Genomic DNA, 22,611 nt, shown 5'->3' with positions numbered 1-22,611 from the left:
TAATAATCCATTACTGTTTTTGTAGTAATTGTTTTATCAGGTGCAATATGAAATTCACTAAACATTGTTTATTTCCTTTTACTTATTTGTGTGTATGTATATTTGTGAATAAAAACATTGTGTGTGTTTGTTTTTTTTTATCTTTGTGTGTGTGTGTGTGTGCGTGTGTGCGTGTGTGCGTGTGTGCGTGTGTGCGTGTGTGTAACAATTTATTATTTTTTTTGGACCACACCATGCCTACCATTAAAGTAATAAATAGTAATAATGGGGTGTCATGGTAGTGCAGTGGTTAGCACTGTGGCCTCACAGCAAGAAGGTCTCTGGTTTGAGTCCCGGCTGGGTCAGTGTGTGTTTCTGTGTGGAGTTTGCATGTTCTCCCCGTGTTGGTGTGGGTTTCCTCCGGGTGCTCCGGTTTCCCCCACAGTCCAAACACATGCGCTATAGGGGAACTGATCAACTAAACTGGCTGTAGTGTATGAGTGTGTGTGTATGGGTGTTTCCCAGTACTGGGTTGTGGATGGAAGGGCATCCAGTAACACTTTATTCTGATGGTCCATTAGAGTATTAGGAGACTGTCTGCTTAATATCTGCTGATTCTGCTCCTTCAACAGACATTTAACTGACCATAAGAGAGTACATGTCCACTAACCCTAACCCTAACAGTCTACTTATAATCTAATGAGAATTAGTTGGCATGTAGATGAAATGTAACTGAAATTCAACAAAGGACCATCAAAATAAAGTGTGACAGGGCATCCGCTGTGTAAAACATGTGCTGGATAAGTTGGCGGGTCATTGCCCTGTGGTGACCCCTGATTAATAAAGGGACTAAGCTGAAAAGAGAATTGTATGAATGAATGAATTAATAATAATAATAGATATCATTACATGAATGGTTTTATCAGGTGCTATATGAAATACATTATAAATTATATTGTATATTCCTCAAGTCATGATTGGCTGAAAGAATAGGACGTGCATTCATGTGGCAGCTCTCTCTCAGGTCCTGTAGACACTATAGATGCAGATGTGCAGAGATCTGATATTGTGGGTGTCCTTCAGGTCCTGTAGATGCAGATGCTCTTATATCTGATGTTGTGGGTCTCCTTCAGGTCCTGTAGTGAGTGTGTTTTCTGTGTTCTCAGGTGTGTGTGTGATCCGGCACAGATGAAGCATGTGTTTGGTCCGGACTGTTGCAGGCTGAACTCCTGACCCATAACAGAAGGTCAGTTTCTCCATCATTCCTGATCCTCATCCGGTTTAATCCTCCTCATGTCAATGCGTCTCTTGATGATGTTCAGCTGTAGGTATTAATATTTTTACATGTTCTGAAATATTAACAGCTGCCAGAAGTGATTCAGTATTCAGAGATCATGCTTTACTCAGAGGAGAGACGCTTCTCTGGTCATGAGTGAAGACAGTCTAGACGGAGAGATTAAACCTGAAGTAAATCTGTCTGCAGAGTGTTCAGGGTTAATCATATAAATATGCACCTACATATGATGTAAACCTGATTACAATAAACATGAGGAGTTTGAAAGAGAAAAATGTAAAGAATGCTAGATGTACAGGTTTTGAGTGTGTGGTTTGCAGAATGTCTGTAGGACACACACACACACACACACACACACACACACAGCATGACCCTTTAACACTGTAATCCATCGCCTTCAGTCTGAACAGCCCTCAGGGAGACCAGCCTTCAGCAGAGCGGCGTAATGAGGTCTGGAGGAGCACAGATGCAGAAACACGTCACAAACACCAAACTGCTGGAGTTAAAGATACACAAGTGCTTTCAAATGTGCATTTACACCATAGCAGATCCTCCCTCTTTTAAACACACACACACACACACACACATATATACTTGCGTGTGTGTGTGTGTATATATGTGTGTGTGTGTGTGTGTGTGTGTATATATATATATATATATATATATATATATATATATATATATATATATATATATATATATACATACACACACACACACACACACACACATATATACACACACACACACACACATGCACGCGCACACACTACCTGACAATAATAACAACTTCTAGTTGATCGTGTAAAACTGTCAGAAGGTGGATTTCTCTGCTGAATCATCTGTTGATCTGCATCCCAATCATCACCAATACTGCAGAAGACCTACTGGAACCCACATGGAGCCAAGATTCTCACATAAATCAGTCAAGTTTGGTGACATCATGGTTTGGGGTCTACATTCAGTGAGAGATCTGCAGAGTGGATGATCAACATCAACAGCCTGAGGTATCAAGACATTTGTGCTGCCCATTACATTATAAACCACAGGAGAGGGACAATTCTCCAGCAGGATAGCGCTCCTTCTCATACTTCAGCCTCCACATCAAAGCTCCTGAAAGCAGAGAAGGTCAAGCTGCTCCAGGATTGGCCAGTCCAGTCACCAGACATCAACATTATTGAGCATGTCTGGGGTAAGATGAAGGAGGAGGCGTTGAAGATGAACACAAAGACTCTTGATGAACTCTGGGAGTCCTGCAAGAAGGCTTTCTTCACCATTCCAGATGACTTTATTAATCAGTGATTTGAGTCATGTCAGAGATGTATGGATGCAGTCCTCCAAGCTCATGATGGAGTCAGACACAATATTCATTCTGTTTCCACTGCAGCATGAGCACATATTCTATACTGGACATTATTGAAGGTTCAGTGAGCAGACTTTAGTCTAAGCAGAGTCAGACCGCACTGTCCTAATCAAATCATTAATAATCAAGACATGATCAGATTATATTGTGCTCAAATAAGCCTCATCTAGAGGCCTTTACCTTTCATATAAGACACTTCTGATACCCAATCAGCAACTAGAAGTCCAGTTATTATTAGCTGTTCCTAAAACTCAGATAGGCGACAACACTTTTCAGAATCAGAATCAGAATCGGTTTTATTGCCAAGTGTGCTTCACACACACAAGGAATTTGTTTTGGCTACAGAAGCTTCCAGTGTACATAAAGTGACATGTGACAACACAAAATAATCTGAAAAAATAAAATAATAATAATAAAAAATGATGAACATTAAACAGATGCGGTTAGTGAAGAAACCTGGATGTTGAGTTGTATGTACAGATTGTTATAAATATACAGGTTATAAGGTGCTGTGTACAAGTGCGAATGGAGAGAGTATTGCATTGTATATTGATATAAGGTGCCGTGTACAAGTGCGTATGAGAAAGTATTGCACATATTTATTGCACAGTAGGGGAATATTTAACTGTTCATAAGGTAGACAGCCTGAGGAAAGAAACTTTTCCTGTGTCTGGCTGTTTTTGTGCTCGGTGCTCTGAAGCGCCGACCAGACGGTAACAGTTGGAACAGGTAGTGTGCTGGGTGTGAGGGGTCCAGAGTGATTTTGCGAGCCCTTTTACTCACTCTGGAAGAGTACAGTTCTTGAAGTGTAGGAAGGGTAGTGCCAGTGATTCGTTCAGCAGTCCGGACTATTCGCTGTAGTCTACAGAGGTCAGTTTTGGCAGCTGAGCCGAACCAGACGGTGATTGAAGTGCAGAGGATGGATTGGATGACAGCTGATTAGAACTGTACGAGCAGCTCCTGTGGCAGGTTGAACTTCCTCAGCTGACGAAGGAAGTACAGTCTCTGCTGGGCTTTCTTCACAATAGAGTCTATATGAATGTCCCACTTCAGATCCTGAGAGATGGTGGTGCCCAGGAACCTGAATGACTCTACTGCAGCCACAGTGCTGTTCATGATGGTGAGTGGGGGGAGTGCAGGGGGGTTTCTCCTGAAGTCCACTATCATCTCCACTGTTTTGAGCATGTTCAGCTCCAGGTTGTTGTATCTGCACCATAACGCCAGCCGCTCCACCTCCTGTCTGTATGCAGACTCGCCACCGTTCTGGATGAGGCCGATAACAGTAGTGTCGTCTGCAAACTTAATGAGTTTGATGGAGGGGTCTTTTGCAGTGCAGTCGTTTGTGTACAAGGAGAAGAGCAGTGGAGAAAGAACACATCCCTGGGGGGCACCAGTGCTGATGGTGCGGCTGTCGGATGTGATTTTGCCCATTCTGACTAGCTGCTGTCTATCTGTCAGAAAGCTGGTGATCCATTGACAGACAGAGCTAGGAACAGAGAGCTGGGTCAGTTTGTACTCAAGCAGTGATGGGACGATGGTGTTAAAGGCAGAACTGAAGTCCACAAACAGAATCCTTGCGTAGTTCCCTGGTTTGTCCAGATGTTGTAGGGTATAATGCAGTCCCATGTTGACTGCATCATCCACAGACCGGTTTGCTCTATAGGCGAACTGCAGGGGGTCCAGCAGGGGTCCAGTGATGTCCTTCAGATATGCTAGCACCAGTCTTTCGAATGACTTCATGGCCACAGATGTTAAGGCCACAGGTCTGTAGTCATTGAGTCCTGTGATCTTTGGCTTCTTCGGGATTGGGATGATGGTGGAGCGCTTAAAGCAGGATGGAACTTTGCGCTGTTCCAGTGATCTATTGAAGATATGGGAGAAAATGGGAGCCAGCTGGTCAGCGCAGGTTCTCAGACAGGCTGGTGAGACACCATCTGGTCCTGGTGCTTTCCTTCTCTTCTGTTTACTGAAGATCTGACGCACATTTTCCTCACTGATCTGAAGAGCAGGGGGGAGAGGAAGATGGCTGGAGGTGTTGATGGCTGTGTAGGGAGATGGTCCGGGCTGTGTTGATGTGGTATTGATGGCCGTGTAGGGCGATGGTCCGGGCTGTGTTGATGTGGTGTTGATGGCTGTGTAGGGAGATGGTCCGGGCGGGTGTGAGGTGTCTGGTCATAGGTGTCAAACCTACAGTAGAACATATTCAGCTCGTTTGCAATATGTTTATTGCTGTCGATACTGGGGGACGGTGTCTTGTAATTAGTGAAATCTTTTAAGCCTCTCCACACTGATGCAGGGTCGTTAGCTGAAAACTGGTTTTGCAGCTTTTTGGCATAGCTTTTCTTAGCCACACCAATCTCCTTTGTCAATGTGTTCCTGGCCCGATTGTACAGGATCCTGTCACCACTCCTGTAAGCATCCTCTTTGGCCTGACGAAGCTGTCTGAGTTTTGGTGTGAACCATGGTTTATCATTGTTAAATGACAAGTAGGTCCTGGTAGGGATGCATAACTCCTCACAGAAACTGATGTATGATGTTACAGTCTCTGTGAGCTCGTCCAGATCTGTGGCTGCAGCTTCAAAAACATCCCAGTCAGTGCATTCAAAACAGGCTTGTAAGACCTGCTCTGTGTCGTTGGTCCATCTCTTGACAGTCCTTAATACTGGCTTAGTAGTTTTAAGTTTTTGCCTGTAAGTTGGTATAAGATGAACCAGGCAGTGATCGGAGAGTCCTAGAGCTGCTCTGGCGACGGAGCGATATGCATCCTTTATTGTGGTGTAGCAATGGTCCAAAATTTTATTGCTTCTGGTGGGGCATGTAATGTGCTGTTTGAATTTAGGCAGCTCATGTGTGAGTTTTGCCTGATTAAAGTCCCCAAGTATGATAAAAGCAGAGTCCGGGTGTTGTTGTTCTGTCTCTGTGATCAGATCAGCCAGCTGTTGCAGCGCAGTACTCACGTGTGCTTGCGGTGGAATGTAAACACAGACGAGAATGAACGAGGAAAACTCTCTTGGTGAATAAAACGGCTTACAGTTAATGAAAAGCACTTCCACATCAGGACAGCACATCTTCTTTAACACAGTTACATCCGTACACCACCTTCTGTTGATGTAAAAGCATGTCCCACCACCGCGCGTTTTGCCCGTTGACTCCGTATCGCGATCTGCTCTGTACAGCTGAAAGTCCAGTAGGTTTAATGCGCTGTCCGGAATGGCTTCGTTTAGCCAGGTTTCCGTGAAACACAGGACAGCAGAGTTGTTAAAGTTCTTGTTTTTGCATGTGAGCAGAAGTAGTTCGTCCATTTTGTTAGGAAGAGAGCGGAGATTCGCCAGGTGAATGCTGGGCAGCGCCGTTTTGTCAGGTTATATGTATATATTCAGTCTTTTAATCAATATATTATATGAAAGACTTGCTTTGTTAACCAGACAACTGGATTGCATTGAGTTTGCATCGTAACCTAAATTAACACTTAATGGCAAACAATTGTGCTTAGATTCTGTCTGTCTTTGCTCATCACTCAGTTATACAGTAGTAAATAATCCATATTTTAGGATCAGTAAAAATGTTTCTAGATATATATATAAAAAAAAAAAATTCAATTCCCCTTTATTTGTGTAGCGCTTATACAATGTAGATTGTGTCAAAGCAGCTTCACATAGAAGATCATAGTAAATGGGAACAGTGTAGTTCAGCTTTCAGAGTTTAATTCACTTTGGCTCAGTTCAGTGTGGTTTAATAATCACTACTGAGAGTCCAAACACTGAAGAGCGAATCCATCCATGCACAGCTCTACAGATCCTGAACCATACAAGCCAGTGGCGACAGCGGAGAGGGAAAAACTTCACCATGAAGGATGCATTATTAAAAGCACCAGAAAAGCATCTTTTTTGAACATTTGTATTTAATCTCTGAATCCTCAAAATTAAAATGCATCACCGTTTACACTAAAGAATAAGCAGCACAGCTGACTTCAACATTAATAATCATCATATATGTGTATTGATCATCAAATCCTGATTTCTGAAGTATCATGAACTGTGTGTTTTCAGCATCATCGCTGCAGTCTTCAGATTTACAGCACAGATATAATAAATCAGACTTTATATTCGTATAGAAAACGGCCATTTAAAACACAATGATTAATTTTCCTGATGATTGTTTGTGTTTGTAGTGTGTTAGTAATGAACAATGCAGATTACACAACTGTCTTCAACATTAAAGGTGCAGCATGTACGTTTGACACCCAGTGGTGGAACCAGGGATTGCATTCCTTTTTCAAAACACATGCAAGCGACACACACCTGCCAGATTGACGACACCGACAGAGGGATGTAAATCGTGTTGTAAATAAAAGCAAAGGCACGTAATAGAAGGATTATTCTCCATATTAAAAGGAGTTTTTACTCTAACCAACACCTGAAATAAAAATGTCAGAAACAGCTTCTGTTATTCACAGCTGAACAGCAGAAAACTGACATTGATCAGCTCAGGTACAGCTCATGTGCTTTATTCAGTGTTAATAATAAGAGTCTGAATGCCATTTAACATCACATTTATCGCCATATCCTGAAAGCAGCAGCAGATAGTTCAGCTCAGATCTGGAGAATTAAATAAAGCGTCTGAAACTGAACTCTAGACTGAGACTCAGAGCAAACCAACACACATCAGTGATTCAGCATCTACATTTAATCATCTTAAAGGGCTTTAATATGTACCCTAGCATTCAGCACACAATGATGAGTAAGGGATTTAAAATGAGTTATAAATCTAAGTGCACCATGGTAAACAGTATCCAATACATGCAGACTTTGAGATGAAGCATGCATATAGATAACATCAGCGTAGGCCAATATTGACATAAATGTTGACATAATCCAGCCTCTTATTAGCATCAAGAGAAAAGCAGTTCTTATTCTAAAACAGAAGCTTAAAATCACTTTGAATTCTTTCACCTATTGCTGAGTGTGAGAATTAAAAGAAAGAAAGTGTATCATCAATTAAAAGGACAGCAGTTCAGTCTCTGCAGCATGAGTGTCAGTAATAGAGCCTGGCTTTTGCTTAGTTTGTTTTGTATTTGAAAACAGCATAAGTTTTGTTTTATCTGCATTTAAAACTAGTTTTAACTCATTGAAGTTCACTAAAAGTGATCTGTAGTTGAGAAAGGGCCAGATTGGGTGTAGATGCAGCGGTGTATATGACTGTATCATCAGCGTAATGATGAAAATTATTTTTAACACCACTGATATTCACATGGCAAACCGCCCTTTAAAATGGTACAAATATTGAGCATATGTCCAGTACAGTTGTGAAGTGAAAGGGAAACTGATGCTTTTGTGTGTGTTTGTGTTTGTAGTGTGTATGTCTGATAATGCAGAGCGAGGAGCGCAGGAAGAAGAAAGCCAGTGTGAGCCCCAGAGGTGTGTCGGAGGAGTACAGTCTGCGAGTGAGTAGCTCGACCTCTGACCTTCAGTGACCCCCTGAGCACAGTGACCCACCCTGTGCTTCTGCTTCTCCTCAGGAGCGACCCAAAGACGAAAACCCAGCCAAGATGAAGAATAAAGTGTCCACTTCACAAGGTGGAGGACACACACACGCACACACACACGCACACACACACACACACACACACACACACACTTACGCACTTTTGCTGGAGCCGTCAGTAGTGACTGAAGACAATAACTAACTTTGTGTGTGTGTGTGTGTGTGTGTTTGTTTGTTTGTGTGTGTATCTGTGTCTGTATGTCTGTGTCTGTCTGTCTGTATGTGTGTGTGTGTCTCCATCCCTGTTTGTGTGTGCGTGTATTTATGTGTTCGTTTGTGTCTGTCTATCTGTTATGCGTGTGTGTGCGCGTGCGTGTGTGCGCGTGTGTGCGTGCGTGTGTATCAGCAGTGAGCAGTAGGAAGAAGCTGTTTTCCTGGGATCAGTATCTGGAGGACAAGCAAGCTGAAGCTGCACCGCTGACACTCTTCACTGAGGTGTGTGTGTGTGTGTGAGCGAGTGTTTTGGCCTGTTTCCACTGAGTAGTACGGTTTGGTTCGATACGCTTTTATGGCCGTTTCTGTTGTCCAAAGGTAGCTAAAAGCGAACTGCACCACTTTTTGGTCACCTTTTGCAAAGGGTACCTAGCCCAACAAAAGGGTCCCAAAAGGCGGAGCTAGACGCGCAGCTGAACGCTATTGGTTTACAGAGATGCGTCACTTGCAGAAGCAGAAGAATGAAAAAGGAAGCGCCATTATTAAACACACAGCTGAGACATCACACCGTAATAACATATACGGATAGTAACATCCATGGTCGACTAGGCTTGTGCCGGTATTCGGTAATGCGATAAATCACGGTAATGAATATGCACAATATTGTTATCGCGGGCACTTCAAAATACCGTGAAAAATAATAGATCCGAATTTATATTCTTAGAACGCGCCTTAGCTTATTTTCCATCAACCGCTTGAAGAAACACTGCGTATATGCTGCGCAGAACTGATGCGCACTCTGATGTAAACAATCCCCACATGTAGAAGCCTTGTGTGCAGGCAGTGCGCGCCGCCGCTGCCACCGCGCTATAATCCTCACACGCAGGGGCGGACTTGCCATCTGGTGGGCCGACGTACTTTTTGGGCCGGGCTGATCATCATCTTATGATTTGATCGGCCCATAAAAGGCTTAGCAGCCTATCGTTTTTTTCTGCCTTTTTGATTGACGCTGCTGTGATCTGTGACTCTCTGAAAGTAGATGCTTTTTTTCCCGGACAGACAGACCGGGCCGGCCCATGTGACACTGTGCAGCCCATTGGCTCTTTTCGGTATTGACATTGGGCTGGCCCAATCACAAACTCCTATTTTGGACTCCGTGTGAGCGTGCGTCGTCTGTGTGTATTTGTCAAAATAGTCGAGAGTCAGAGAGAAGAAACGCAAGGGAGGCGCAGAGAAATCGCGGGAAATACACCGGCGTTTCATTTAGCGATTCTGAAAAGTTCTCTGTTCATTCTAGTACACGGCTAAAAACGCAAATCACGTGACCACACACTCTCTGCCCAGAGCTGCAGCCACTAGTTCAGCGGGTAAGCATAAACCCCAGGTGAGAGTATAGTGCATGTCAGACAGTTCATCTGCTGGATGATCTCATCTCACTATAGTTGTTAAACGTGATATTGAATTCATCTTGTTGTCTCTATCTAACAACTCTTATGTCTTTTGAATCACTTGTTCTCATTTAACTGTTTTGGCTGAGTGCAAAGATAAGCTAATATATTAATTTATGTATTAATTTATGTAACCATTTAATGTACGTTATACTGTTATAATGGCCATTATTGGTTATTAAAACTGATATTCTGCAAAAGAGACAGTGTAAATCAAATATCAAAATGAAACAAATTTGACTTATATTATGTTTTCATTGTTTAGATAGTGAAACAGCAAGCAGGATGAGGTGAAAGGTTAAAATGTAACACTGTTCCCTTTGAAGATTTACCCATGCATTAGCAGGCAGTTTTTGTTATGTTTATTATTGAATATAGGCTGAGTGAATAGTGTATTGAATAAGCTAAATTGACTGTAGTGTATGAGTGTGTGTGAATGAGTGTGTATGGGTGATTTCCAATATTGGGTTGTGGCTGGAAAGGCATCTGCTGCATAAAACATGCTGGAATAGTTGGCAGTTCATTCCACGATTGCTGATTGAAGACGGTTTCCATTTGCGCATTCACTTTGATATAATCGCTCAAGTTTACTTTTATATTGTGTATTGTTTTATTTATATTTATTTGTATTTAAATGTTTGAAGTACGTTTAGTTAATTAAAAAGTTATTAAAGTTACTAAGTTGACGAAACTGAAGTTTCTCTAGTAAAATTACAATATCGTGATAATACCGTATACCGTGATAAAAGCTCAATCAATTAATCGCAGCATGAAAATGTGATACCGGCACATGCCTATGGTCGACCTGAGCTCAAACAAACCTTATCATCGTCTTGATGAACAACCACAAAGCCAAGAAGAAGAGCAGAATCTGCCCTGTAGTTTTTTAAAATGGCGTCTAAAGCGTGAGTGGCTTCACTTTCTCCAGAGAGATCGTGTGGGCATCTATATTAGAAATAACAAACATCTTGAGCTGATGATAATAACGTGTGTGCGTGTGTGCGTGTGCGCGTGTGTGCGCGTGTGTGCGCGTGTGTGCGCGTGTGTGTGCGTGCGTGTGTGTGCGTGTGTGTGTGTGTGTGTGTGATTATTGAAGTGTCTCCGACATCTGATCCTTTCAGAAAAGAAAAGGACAAACGCGAGAGTGAAGCGTGACAAAACAAAGGAGCAAATGATTCCTTCCGCAACCCAACAGATGAACACACTGCCATGTTGAACTATTATCAACAGAATCTGAACTATTAGGATATATAGTATAGATGAGAGGTCTGCTCTGACTGTGGGCTATATTACGTGTTGTTTTTGAACCCAAATAAGGACTAAATGTCTCCTGTGTGTAGTTTATCTGTAAGACTGTAAGGGTCTGTGTGTGTTCATATGTGTTCATTTATTTATTTATTTATTTAATATAATCACAGACGTTACAGTAGGCTATTTCACACTATCTTTGATCTGCAGTTATAATCAGATCATGTTGATGAAAGGTTAGTAATGAACGTTTATACACAAGTGTTTATGTGTGTAAAGCATCTGTGCTGTGAGAAGTGCTGCTCATATGATCTGTGATTGACCCGTACAGCTTTATTCTAGACATTTCCTCCAGTAAAAATGACGTCATCTGAAACTTTGCTGTACGCCAAGCTTACCAAAAAGGTCCCATTTAGCAGTGGAGACACAAGCCTGATAAAGATGACCCATACCAGCCCGTACCGTACTGTACCACTCGGTGGAAATGGGCCATTTAAGAGAAAGAGAGTGAAGCACAGTGTCCAGAAAGAGGGTGAAAACATCATTAGCTCAGCCTGTGTGATTTGAGCTTTATTTATATGAAGCAACCTGAATGCTTTCTTGTCTAATAAAAAGGTTTTAGTTTTTTCTGTGTTGGTTTATTTGATGATTTTAGCAAGTATTTACATATTAGATGGTTATTAATGCAGTTTTTGTACTTCACTGCAAGTTAAATCACCATAATGCTTCACACTAGTCAGAGAAAAACTAAATACACTTATGACATGGACAACACAGTACAAACATTAAACAACAGCTATTATGCAGGGTTTAACCCCAGTTGTGTGTCAGCAGTGTGTGAGTATCTCCAGCAGTCTCTAATGCTCAACATGAATGAAGTGTGTTTGTTCTAATCAGACTTGATGAATGAAACACTTTGATTGACATTCTCCTTTTGTATGTCATCAGAGGGGGAAAGCCCCGCCCACTAGTGCCCACCATTTCTCCATCTCATTAGCATAAACAGCAGCCCTGAGTGAGAAGCAGCCGTCTGTCCATTAGCCATTAGAGTGTTTGAGCTGCTGAAGATAATGTCAGCATAGACTAAGAGGATTATAGATGTGGAGTTTTAGATGAACAGGAGCGACATAGACTGACAGAACACACTCACACTGAAGCACACAAGCACACCTGACCAGCACTGACAACACACACACACTGCTGTTTTACATCTGTCACTATGATGATGCACAGCTGTCTGTAGCTCCGCCCTCTTCTGAAAAGAGCACAGTCTCTTCTGAATTTAAAGCGACAGTCACCAAAACACCACAATTAGGATCAAAGCCTAAAAGTGTATGCGTGTGTTGTTGTTGTTGTTGTTGTTGTTTTGTGCATTGTGCTGACACTGATGGTTGTCTCCTGCAGTTTCAGGCATTTCCAGAGGGCAGGAATGGCTTTAAGGTGGGCATGAGGCTGGAAGGCATCGACCCGCTGCACCCCTCCATGTTCTGTGTGCTGTCGGTGGCCGAGGTCAGACACACACACACACACACACACCTCCACAGCCAATCGAACATGCAGAAATATTGAGTTTATTTCAGAGTTCCCACAGGTCATTTAAAGGCAGTGGTATCGCTAGTTCTATTGCAGAGAAAGTCAGGGAATGTTATTAAAGCTCTAACGTCCATGACTCTATCATCCATGGGCAATAGAGCATTCAGCCAATCTACACCCCGGCTAACTCCCTACCACCTGCCATCAGAAACATCGACTTCCTTACATTATTCAAATCAAGACTCAAAACCCATTTATTTAAGATGGATTTTAATACTTAATTGTATCTGCACAACTATTGTTGTGTATAATTTTTTAATATTATTGTTCTTGTTGTTTTATTGCTCTTGTTTTATTGTACAGTGTCCTTGAGTTGCCAGAAACGCGCCTTTAAATAAGATGTATTATTATTATTATTATTATTATTATTATTATTATTATTAATATTACTATTATTATTATTATTATTAACATTACTATTATTATTATTATTATTAACATTACTATTATTATTATTATTATTATTGTTATTATTATTATTTTTATATAGATAGATAGATAGATAGATAGATAGATAGATAGATAGATAGATAGATAGATAGATAGATAGATAGATAGATAAGATAAGATAAGATAAGATAAGATAAGATAAGATAGATAGATAGATAGATAGATAGATAGATAGATAGATAGATAGATAGATAGATAGATAGAATATTGAACAATGCAGATGTTGCAAAAATGTCCTGGCTTGACAAAATCTACTGAAATCTGCAGCAATTTTCAAAACAAATGCAGTCTCCTGTAAATGTTGCATCATTTGCTTAATTTTGCATTCAATTCAATCATTTGCTAAATTCTGGAGGAACTGCTTAACACACCGCTGCCTGTTTTATAGTCAGGGAAAAGTCAGGGTGTTTGACTTGTGGTTTAGAGTGGGAACTAACCCTAACCTTTAGTTGTTGTTTTTTTAATGCTCTGTGGTCATTTCTATGTATTTTATGGCATTTTGTAGAGCACAGTGGTCAAATGCTGTTGTTTTTTCATTGTGCTTTATAAATTAATTTAATTTGATTATGACTATTATGTCCAGTTTTTGTTCCTTATTTTTAGCTTTGCACACATCTGCCAATGGTGTCAGAACATCAGCTTTCATTTATGCAGGGGAGAAAAATCACTGTAGTTTTCTCTGAATCGTTAACGTTGATCAGCTTCACATAAAATATGCTGACGTCTCTAATTATTTTACATCTTAATTAAATGCAATGCTTTTCCCAGTGATGGGTTGCAGTTGGAAGGCCATCCGCTGTGTGAAATATATGCTGGATAAGTTGGAGGTTCATTCCACTGTGGCGACTCCATAAAGAAAGGGATTAATAAAAGGACTAAGCTGAAAAGAAAATGAATGAATGAATGCAATAATGTGTTTTTTATTTCAGTCTTATACACAAGTCATTGTTTATTGCAATAAACAGAACAATACACAGACTAAATAATTAAACTATTTTTCAAAGAGATGTTTAACAGAGCATGAACATTTTTCACAGTATTTCCAATGATATATTTTTGTTCTAGAGAAAGTCTTAATTCTTTTTGTTTGACTGGAGTATAAAAAATAAAATAAAGTGATTAAAGTCAATAAAAATCATCAGCAAAAGCATCTGCTAAATGCATTGATTCACTAAAAAACGACGCAGAAATGAATCCTACAATGTGTTTTTTAACGCATTAATGAGTTTTGCAGGTTATTTGACCTCATGTTGCAGACAACTAATGTGATCAAACTGGAGGTGTTGATGTGCTGTTGTGTTCCTGAAGGTGATTGGCTTCCGTCTGCGGCTTCATATCGATAGCTACTCCGAGTGCTATGACTTCTGGGCAAACGCAGACTCTCCTGACCTCAAACCGGCCGGCTGGTGTGAGTCCACAGGACACAAGCTTCATCCACCCAAAGGTGCGCTAGTTCTTCATATTCATGTGTTCTGTTCATTAGCCTTAAACTGGAATTATTTACAACAAATGTATAATTTACAGTCCTCTGAGTTCATTATTAATGCTAAATTATGCAAAATGCTTAAATGCAACAGGGAAGATTTGAATCTGTTACTAATTATTTTAGCTTATTACAGAAACAGAATGAACGAGTACACAGTTGATGGTAGACGATAACAGAGTAATCAGAATTATCAGATTTATCTTCTAATATTTCCCAGATGATGTTTCTCAGATTCAGGAATTTCTCACAGTATTTCCTGTAATATTTTTTCTTCTGGAGAAAGTCTTATTTGTTTTATTTCAGCTAGAATAAAAGCAGTTTTTAATAGTTTTAAAGCCATTTTAGGGTCAATATTATTAGCCCCCTTCAGCAATATTAGTGTTGGATTGTCTCCAGAATAAACCACTGTTATACAATGACTTGCCTAATTACCCTAACTTTACCCTAATTACCCTAGGGAAGCCTTTAAATGTCACTTTAAGCTGAATACTGGTGTCTTGAAGAATATCTAGTCTAAAGCCTATATTGCATAATTCTAGCCAACAGCTGTATATGAGAGGCTTACCTCTCTGATTTATATTTGGTGTCACCATTCAAAATGAAAGCCCAGATTTTATTTTATAATATCTTATTGTTCATCATCATAAATGAAAATAAGAATGGATGACGGCTGAGTGGGAAAATAAACCCTGAAGCTCTGACCAATGTGAGCAGAGTTTACTCGCATGTGATTTTGTTTTAACCATTTTGGTCCATTTAGAAACTCTGCCATGTGAAAGCGAAGAGCACCAAGAACAAAACCAACATTGTAGCAATTTTAATCCGGATCAAAACAATCGATCAACCAGTGTGAACGCAGCCTTAGTTGATAGTTACAAATGAAACTTAAATTAATTAAAGGCACAGCTCACTCATTGACTTTTATAGTATTTTTGTTCCTGCTATGGATGTCAGTGGCTGCCGCTTTCCAACATTCTTTAACAAAAACAGAAACTTATTAAGGTTTGCTGAGTAAATGGTAATGTTTTGGGTGAACTCTACCTTTAATTCACTTATTTTTGTCACCAGGTTACAAGCCTAATGAGTTTGAGTGGGATAAATATCTGGAGGCCTGTAATGCTCAAGCTGCACCAAAGAACCTCTTCAAAACCCAAAGCAGCGTAAGTCTGACATTGAGTCCGACCACAGGTGTTTCTCATTCACGCAAATCAGGTTATATAGCTATTAAAATAAAACAATCAACATAATAATGTTGTCATGTTTACACTTTAATTTCTATTAAGCTATGCACGATACAATGCATGCTATAATTAAATGTTTTTTTATTTACAATGTTATGTTTATGTATTTTCTTACTACAGTGCATCTGGACAGTATTGATCACGCTTCACGTTTTCCTTATTTGTTTATGTTCCAGCCGGATTCCAAACTGGATTAAATTGATTGATTTCCTCAACATTCTACACACTATCCCCCATAATGACAATGTGGACAAAGAGTTTCTGAAATTGTTGCAGATTTATTAAAAATAAAAAGCTGATAAATCACATGTACATCAGTATTCACAGCCTTTGCTCAATACTTTGTTGATGCACCTTTGGCAGCGGTTACAGCCTCAAGTCTTCTTGAATATGATGCCACAAGCTTGGCACACCTGTCTTTGGGAATTGTGGCCCATTCCTCTTTGCAGGACCTCTCAAGCTCTATCAGGTTTGATGGGAAGCGACGGTGTACAGCCATTTTCAGATCTCTCCAGAGATGTTTAATAGGATTTATGTCTGGGCTCTGGCTGGGCCACTCAAAGACATTCACAGAGTTGTTGTGAAGCCACTCCATTGAAATTCTGGCGGTGTGCTTTGGGTCATTGTCCTGCTGGAAGATGAAGCGTTGCCTCAGTCTGAGGTCAAGAGCACTCTGAAGCAGGTCTTCATTCAGGATGTCTCTGTACATTGCTGCATTCATCTTTCCCTCTATCCTGACTAGTCTTCCAGTTCCTGCTGCTGAAGAACATCTCTACAGCATGATGCTGCCACCACCATGCTTCACTGTAGGGATGCTATTAGCCTGGTGATGAGCGCTGCCTGCTTTTCTCCAAACGTAACGCCTGGCGTTCACTCCAAAGAGTTCAGTTTGAGTCTCATCAGAGCAGAGAGTTTAGTTTCTGATGCTCTGAGAGTCCTTCAGATGACTTCTGGCTAATTCCAGACTGCGAGTGTCTTCAGTCGGGCCACTCTACCATACAGGAATGATTGGTGGATTGCTGCACAGATGGTTGTCCTTCTGTAAGGTTCTCCTCTCTCCACAGAAGAACGCTGAATCTCAGACAGAGTGACCATCGGGTTATTGATCACCTCCCTGACCAAGGCCCTTCTCCCCAGATCACTCCGCTTAAATGGCCGGCCAGCTCTGGTGGTTAAACATCTTCCACTTATGGATGATGGAGGCCGCGGTGCTCATTGGAGCTTTCAGAGCAGCAGACATGTTTCTGTAACCTTCCCCAGCCTTGTGCCTCTAGACAATCCTGTGTCGGAGGTCTACAGACAATTCCTTTGTCTTCATACTTGGTTTGTACTTTGACATGCACTGCCAACCCTGGGCCCTTATATAGACAGGTGTATTCCTTTGCAGATCATGTCCAATCGGCTGAATTGACCACAGGTGAACTCCAATGAAGCTGCTGAAACATCTCCAGAATGATCAGTGGAAACAGAATGCTGAGCTCAATTTAGAGCTTCACGCCAAAGGCTGAGAATACTGATGTACATCTGATTTATCAGCTTTTTATTTTTAATAAATCTGCAACAATTTCAGAAACTCTTTGTCCACATTGTCATTATGGGAGATTGTGTGTAGAATGTTGAGGAAATCAATCAATTTAATTTATTTTGGAATCAGGCTGGAACATAAACAAATGTGGAAAACGTGAAGCGCGATCAATACTGTCCAGATGCACTGTAAGTAGTCAGAAATGGTCAAAATGAAGATGTTAAATTTGTATATATATTTTATTGGTTGTATGTATGTGTGTTTGTGTTTTGTTTGTTTGATTTATTCAATATTATTTTAACATTTATTATTTGTTAATTTTTAATGTTATTTTTTTACTGTATGGGTTTATATTTCATGTAAAGATTATTAAAGGAAAACAATTTTCATAACCTCCAAGACTAAAAAAGAAATGCATGGAGTTACATATATACCTTATACCTTTCCCACTTTATCCAGGAGCAATATGATAGATTTAGAAGTCGTACATTTAGGACTGACATGATGATGATTTCTCAGATGTTCTCCTCCTGCATCTGCGAGTTCAGAGCTGCCTTCATTCTTTAGATGTTTTGTGAGGATGTATACGTGAACACATCTTCTAGACACCATCTCTGCTGTTTTCATTCGCAGGCGTCCAGCGAGTCAATGTTTGCAGTGGGCATGAAGCTGGAGGCGGTGGACCGCAAAAACCCCTGTCTAGTGTGTGTGGCCTCCATTGCAGACATCGTGGACAACAGATTCCTCGTACACTTCGACAACTGGGACGACACCTATGACTATTGGTGGGTGCAGACGCAAATATTACAGCACACTGATTTACCAGAAAACCACAGACATGGATATTACAGCACAGTGATTAACCAGAAAACAATATCAGACCAAACAAATAGCAGAAAAATATCAATAATGTCATGTATTCTGTTGATCTGTGTGTAGTTTTAATGCACATTAATAATCTGAAGAGTGAGCGACGGGACTGAATATGCAGCAGCTCTAATGCATATTAATATTCAATACATTACAGTAATGTAAAAGAGCAGGGCAGATGAAAGAATGTAGATCGTGCTACAAATAATGCATTTGCATAATTATGATGAATCATAGAGGTGTGACTTTGAAGTAGAGATGATTTAATGAAAGTGCCTTTGATGTTTAATAGAGGTTGTGATTTAATTTCTCCTGCTCACATTAGTATCTTCAGCATCATGTGTGTGTGTGTGTGATCTGCTTCTGCTTATGTAACGTGTGTTTCTAATGACTGATTGATTCCAGTCTTACGCTCGTGCGCAGCGATGTGTGTCTGTGTTTTACATAATGCACCACATCACTGCTGGGATTCGCTCATGAAAGCCCAGGAGAGGGAAATGATGTAAAATTAGAGTTCCTCCCACACACACAGACCGAGAGAGAGACGCGTCCGTTCACAGAGCGGATATAAAAGGATCTGAACAGAAATAACATCATGCAGTGTGCTATTACTGTGTGTGTCCAGCAGGAGAAGCTCTGACTCGACATCATAACAGTCACACAATCACAGACACCTCATATAACAACATTAGCAATCATAGATGGGTCATGTTAAACATCACACAATCAGTCAAGTCAGATAAGTACAATCACAATAACAAACATGCCACATAACACACATAATTACAGTCACTATAACAAACATTTTACATAAGTCATCACGCAAGTCACAATCACAAATACATCTCAATATATCACACAATCAGATACATCACATAATGTGTCACACAATCAGTCACGTCTGTTACAATCATGTGGTATAACAATAGTCACATGATAACATCAATCACACAGTCGTGACAGAACTACAGTCACAATTACAGACACATATGAGAACCACAATCTCACAATCGTGACAACTACAGTCACAATTACAAACACATATGATAACAACAATCACACAAGCGTGGCATAACAACATGAAAACAGTGACGCAATCATGTGGCATAGCAGCAGTCATAATTACAGACACAAACACAACCCAATCACTATGTCCCATAACAACAGTCGCAATCACAATATCACAACAACATCACAATAGCAGATTCGCATAAGTCACTGTCAAAATATCATAACAGTTTCAATCACAACATCACAACAGTAGTGAAAATAGCAGTGTCGCAGTTGTGATCCCAATATCGCATAACATTTGCAATCATAAAGTTACATAGCATTCACTATCACATCACATAAGCTACAACCATGTCACATCAGCCTCAATCAGAGTGCTACACAACAATGGCAATCACAACATCATATACCAGTCACAATCACATTGCAAAACAGCAGTCGCAATAATCACAGACTCGCATAACAGTATCATTCACAATGTCATATAACAGTCGCAATCAGAGCATTGCATAACAACCCTCGCAATCACAGCATTGCGTAGCAACCCTCGCAATCACAGCATTGCATAACAACGCTCGCAACTACAGCATTGCATAACAACAGTAGCAGTCACAATGTCATATAACAACAGTCGCAATCACAATGTCACATACCATTTGCAATTGCAATGTCTGCATGTCACATAACAACAGTTGCAATCACAGCATTGCATAACAACAGTTGTAGTTACATCATTGTATGACAACAGTAACACTCGCAACGTCATATAACAACAGTGACAATCACAATGTTACAACAGTCAAAATCACATCACAAAACAACAGTCACTATCAGATTATCACAACAGCAGCAATCACAAACTGCATAAGAACAGTTACAACCACACCATCACATAACAACAGTTGCAGTCACAATCACAATGTTACAACAGTCACAATCTCAACATCACATAACAGTCGCTATCACATCACAAAACAATCACTATCACAATTTCACAAACACATTTCAAAATGGCAGATTCAATGACCATATCAGAATATCAGTCACAATCACAGCATCTCAAAACAGCAGTAGCAGTCACAATCCGCAACACAACCGCAATCACAACATTACATGAGAATCACAGTCACATCTCATGACAACAATCACAGTCACATCACAAAAGTTAAATCAGTGTGTGTGTGAGCTGAGAATGTGTGCATATTTTAGTTTTTCTTCTCATGTATAATTGTGAATCCAGCAGTGTGTGTTATGTTTTTTCAGGTGTGACGCGAGCAGTCCTCATATTCACCCGGTTGGCTGGTGTCAGGACCACGGCCGGCCGCTCACTGCACCTCAGGGTGAGTTTTAGACTTACAGCGACTCCTAGAGAACGGAAGACACACTCACTTTATTCAATATTATAGTGAAAAGCACTATAGAAATAAACTAGAATTGAATTATTATTCTCAAAGCATAGCAGAGATCAGTTATTCAGATTACCTAAAGTCTCATCCATCTTCTCTGTTCACATTTAAAATATTAAACCACAATAATAAAGTCTAAACATACAGCAATTTTGACAAACCATGCATCATTTGAAAGCTTAATTCTAGTGTCTATATGATGACTGATTTTTGATAGATATTACTGAGCAACAGTTATTCATTAATTTATGACAAGATTACTCATCAGAGTTATAAAGCATTACTTTGCTACAGCAATCCACGTTAAAAACTTTCAATGTTTTTTTTTAGAGGCTAAACTCAAATCAAATACCACCAGACTGCACACACTACTTTAGAATTTGCTCTCTACTTTACAAATATATATAATAAAATATGTGATTCATGTTTCTCAAAACAATAGGGGGCGCTCTGATACGGTCACTTATGAATGCTAAAGCGGTGGACTTTGGTACTGCGCCCAGACAAAATCTCTGAAAGCATTTTTATTTTGAGATGTGTTTCCAATTTGGAATATAATTTGTTCAGATATTTCATGGTGTCCGCAGGGTCTTAGAAAGTATTAAAAGTTGATAAATCAATTATGAGAAAATTAAGGCCTTTAAGAGGTATTAAAAGGTCTTGTGTTTTTGCGAGGTCTTAAATTTTGTTCAAGCGTTGTCCAAAGTGTTTAACTCCAAAAAAGCATAAATATTTATTTTTCTCCTAATATTAACAACTGTGTGCTCAATCCACGTGATTGGTTCGGGCCAGGGCGTGACTGGCCAAGCTCCTCCATTCAGGTGATGTCATGTAATTTGCGACAAAAAAAGGGAAGGTGATGTGACGCTCTCCACGTGTAGCAAAACAGATGACAAAATGGGATAATGCAAGTTTGCATAGTCCTGGTTGGAGAAAGATGAGTTTAAACAGTGGCTGAAGCCTGTCGCTGAAAACAACCATGTAATTAATTCTCTCAAGCTTTGTTTCTTCCGAGCTTATCTGAGTTCTGTTGCATGATTGTGCTCTTATTTAACTACACCTGTTTATTAAGTTAAAGGTTCGATACTGATTACAACCTGAAGTGGTGAAGAGGTCTTAAAATAGTCAGAGAAGGTCTTTAAAAAGTCTTAAAAAGCTATTGAAATTTCCTTTAGGATTCTTGCATATACCACTGTATTTATCTTAGATTATTCTGTCAATTTAAAATCTATTTTGTTAAATACATATTTTATGTAATATGCTAAAGTATACCTTTTTGTTTTATTAATTTAAGTGTTGGGCAAAGATTAATCACCTCCAAATATGTTCCAAGTTTGTTTTGGCATAGTGTGTGTGTGTGTGTGTGTGTGTGTGTGTGTGTGTGTGTGTGTGTTATATATATCTATTATAAATATGTGATTCATACACGTGTGTAAAAACAAAGCACATTTGTTGAATAATTATATATAGGATATACATCTATAGATATAAACATACATATTTTATATCTAAATAAAAATAAACAATTTCTCAAATGTATGCATGCATGCATATTAAAAATACACAGTACACACACTTATTTCAAAACAAGCTTTTATGTACAGTATACAGCGAATCATTTTTGCTGAGCACTAATTATTTTCATAATTTAAAATTAATGCTCTTTAATGAATTAATTTCATTAATTATAATATTTATATTTTTTAACTTGAACAGCTACAATGGGACAAGTGTCCTTTTTTAAAGGAGGTCATGCTTTAGCTTAATAGATGCACTGAGGACTCATTCAAGATCATTTAAGTGTCATTTAACATGTCATTTTCACGTCTGTGTTCAAAAAGTCTGACATTTGTAAGCACTAAACTCTGATCCCTGAATGAGAGCAGAAGTGTTTAGCTGGAGGCCTTCCTGGAAGCCTAAAAGAGAAAAGCTCCTGACAGATGTGCTGTTTTCCTGGAGGAATCAGATCAGATTTGACCTCAATTCACCATCAGTGTTTA

The 22,611-nt window shown here is 39.8% G+C and overlaps 1 protein-coding gene across 2 annotated transcripts in view; it reads left to right on the top strand.

The window, feature by feature from the left end:
• Positions 1-22,611, top strand: part of LOC130218204 (lethal(3)malignant brain tumor-like protein 4) — a 64,580-nt gene that overhangs the window by 9,399 nt on the left and 32,570 nt on the right. The window contains exons 2-10 of one of the 2 annotated variants that reach the window (XM_056450333.1): positions 1,146-1,225; positions 7,990-8,079; positions 8,155-8,212; positions 8,530-8,615; positions 12,434-12,538; positions 14,381-14,516; positions 15,627-15,718; positions 17,958-18,109; positions 20,469-20,545. In XM_056450333.1, coding sequence (XP_056306308.1) covers positions 8,005-8,079; positions 8,155-8,212; positions 8,530-8,615; positions 12,434-12,538; positions 14,381-14,516; positions 15,627-15,718; positions 17,958-18,109; positions 20,469-20,545 — 781 coding nt within the window. In that variant the 5' untranslated portion in view covers positions 1,146-1,225; positions 7,990-8,004. Of the gene's footprint in view, positions 1-1,145; positions 1,226-7,989; positions 8,080-8,154; positions 8,213-8,526; positions 8,616-12,433; positions 12,539-14,380; positions 14,517-15,626; positions 15,719-17,957; positions 18,110-20,468; positions 20,546-22,611 lie in introns of both variants that reach the window. The other variant, XM_056450332.1, reaches the window with a different exon arrangement.

The sequence above is a fragment of the Danio aesculapii genome, chromosome 24 (assembly GCF_903798145.1).
Source record: "Danio aesculapii chromosome 24, fDanAes4.1, whole genome shotgun sequence".
NCBI classification, from domain to species: Eukaryota; Metazoa; Chordata; class Actinopteri; order Cypriniformes; family Danionidae; genus Danio; species Danio aesculapii.
This window is presented reverse-complemented; position numbering and strand designations above follow the sequence as displayed.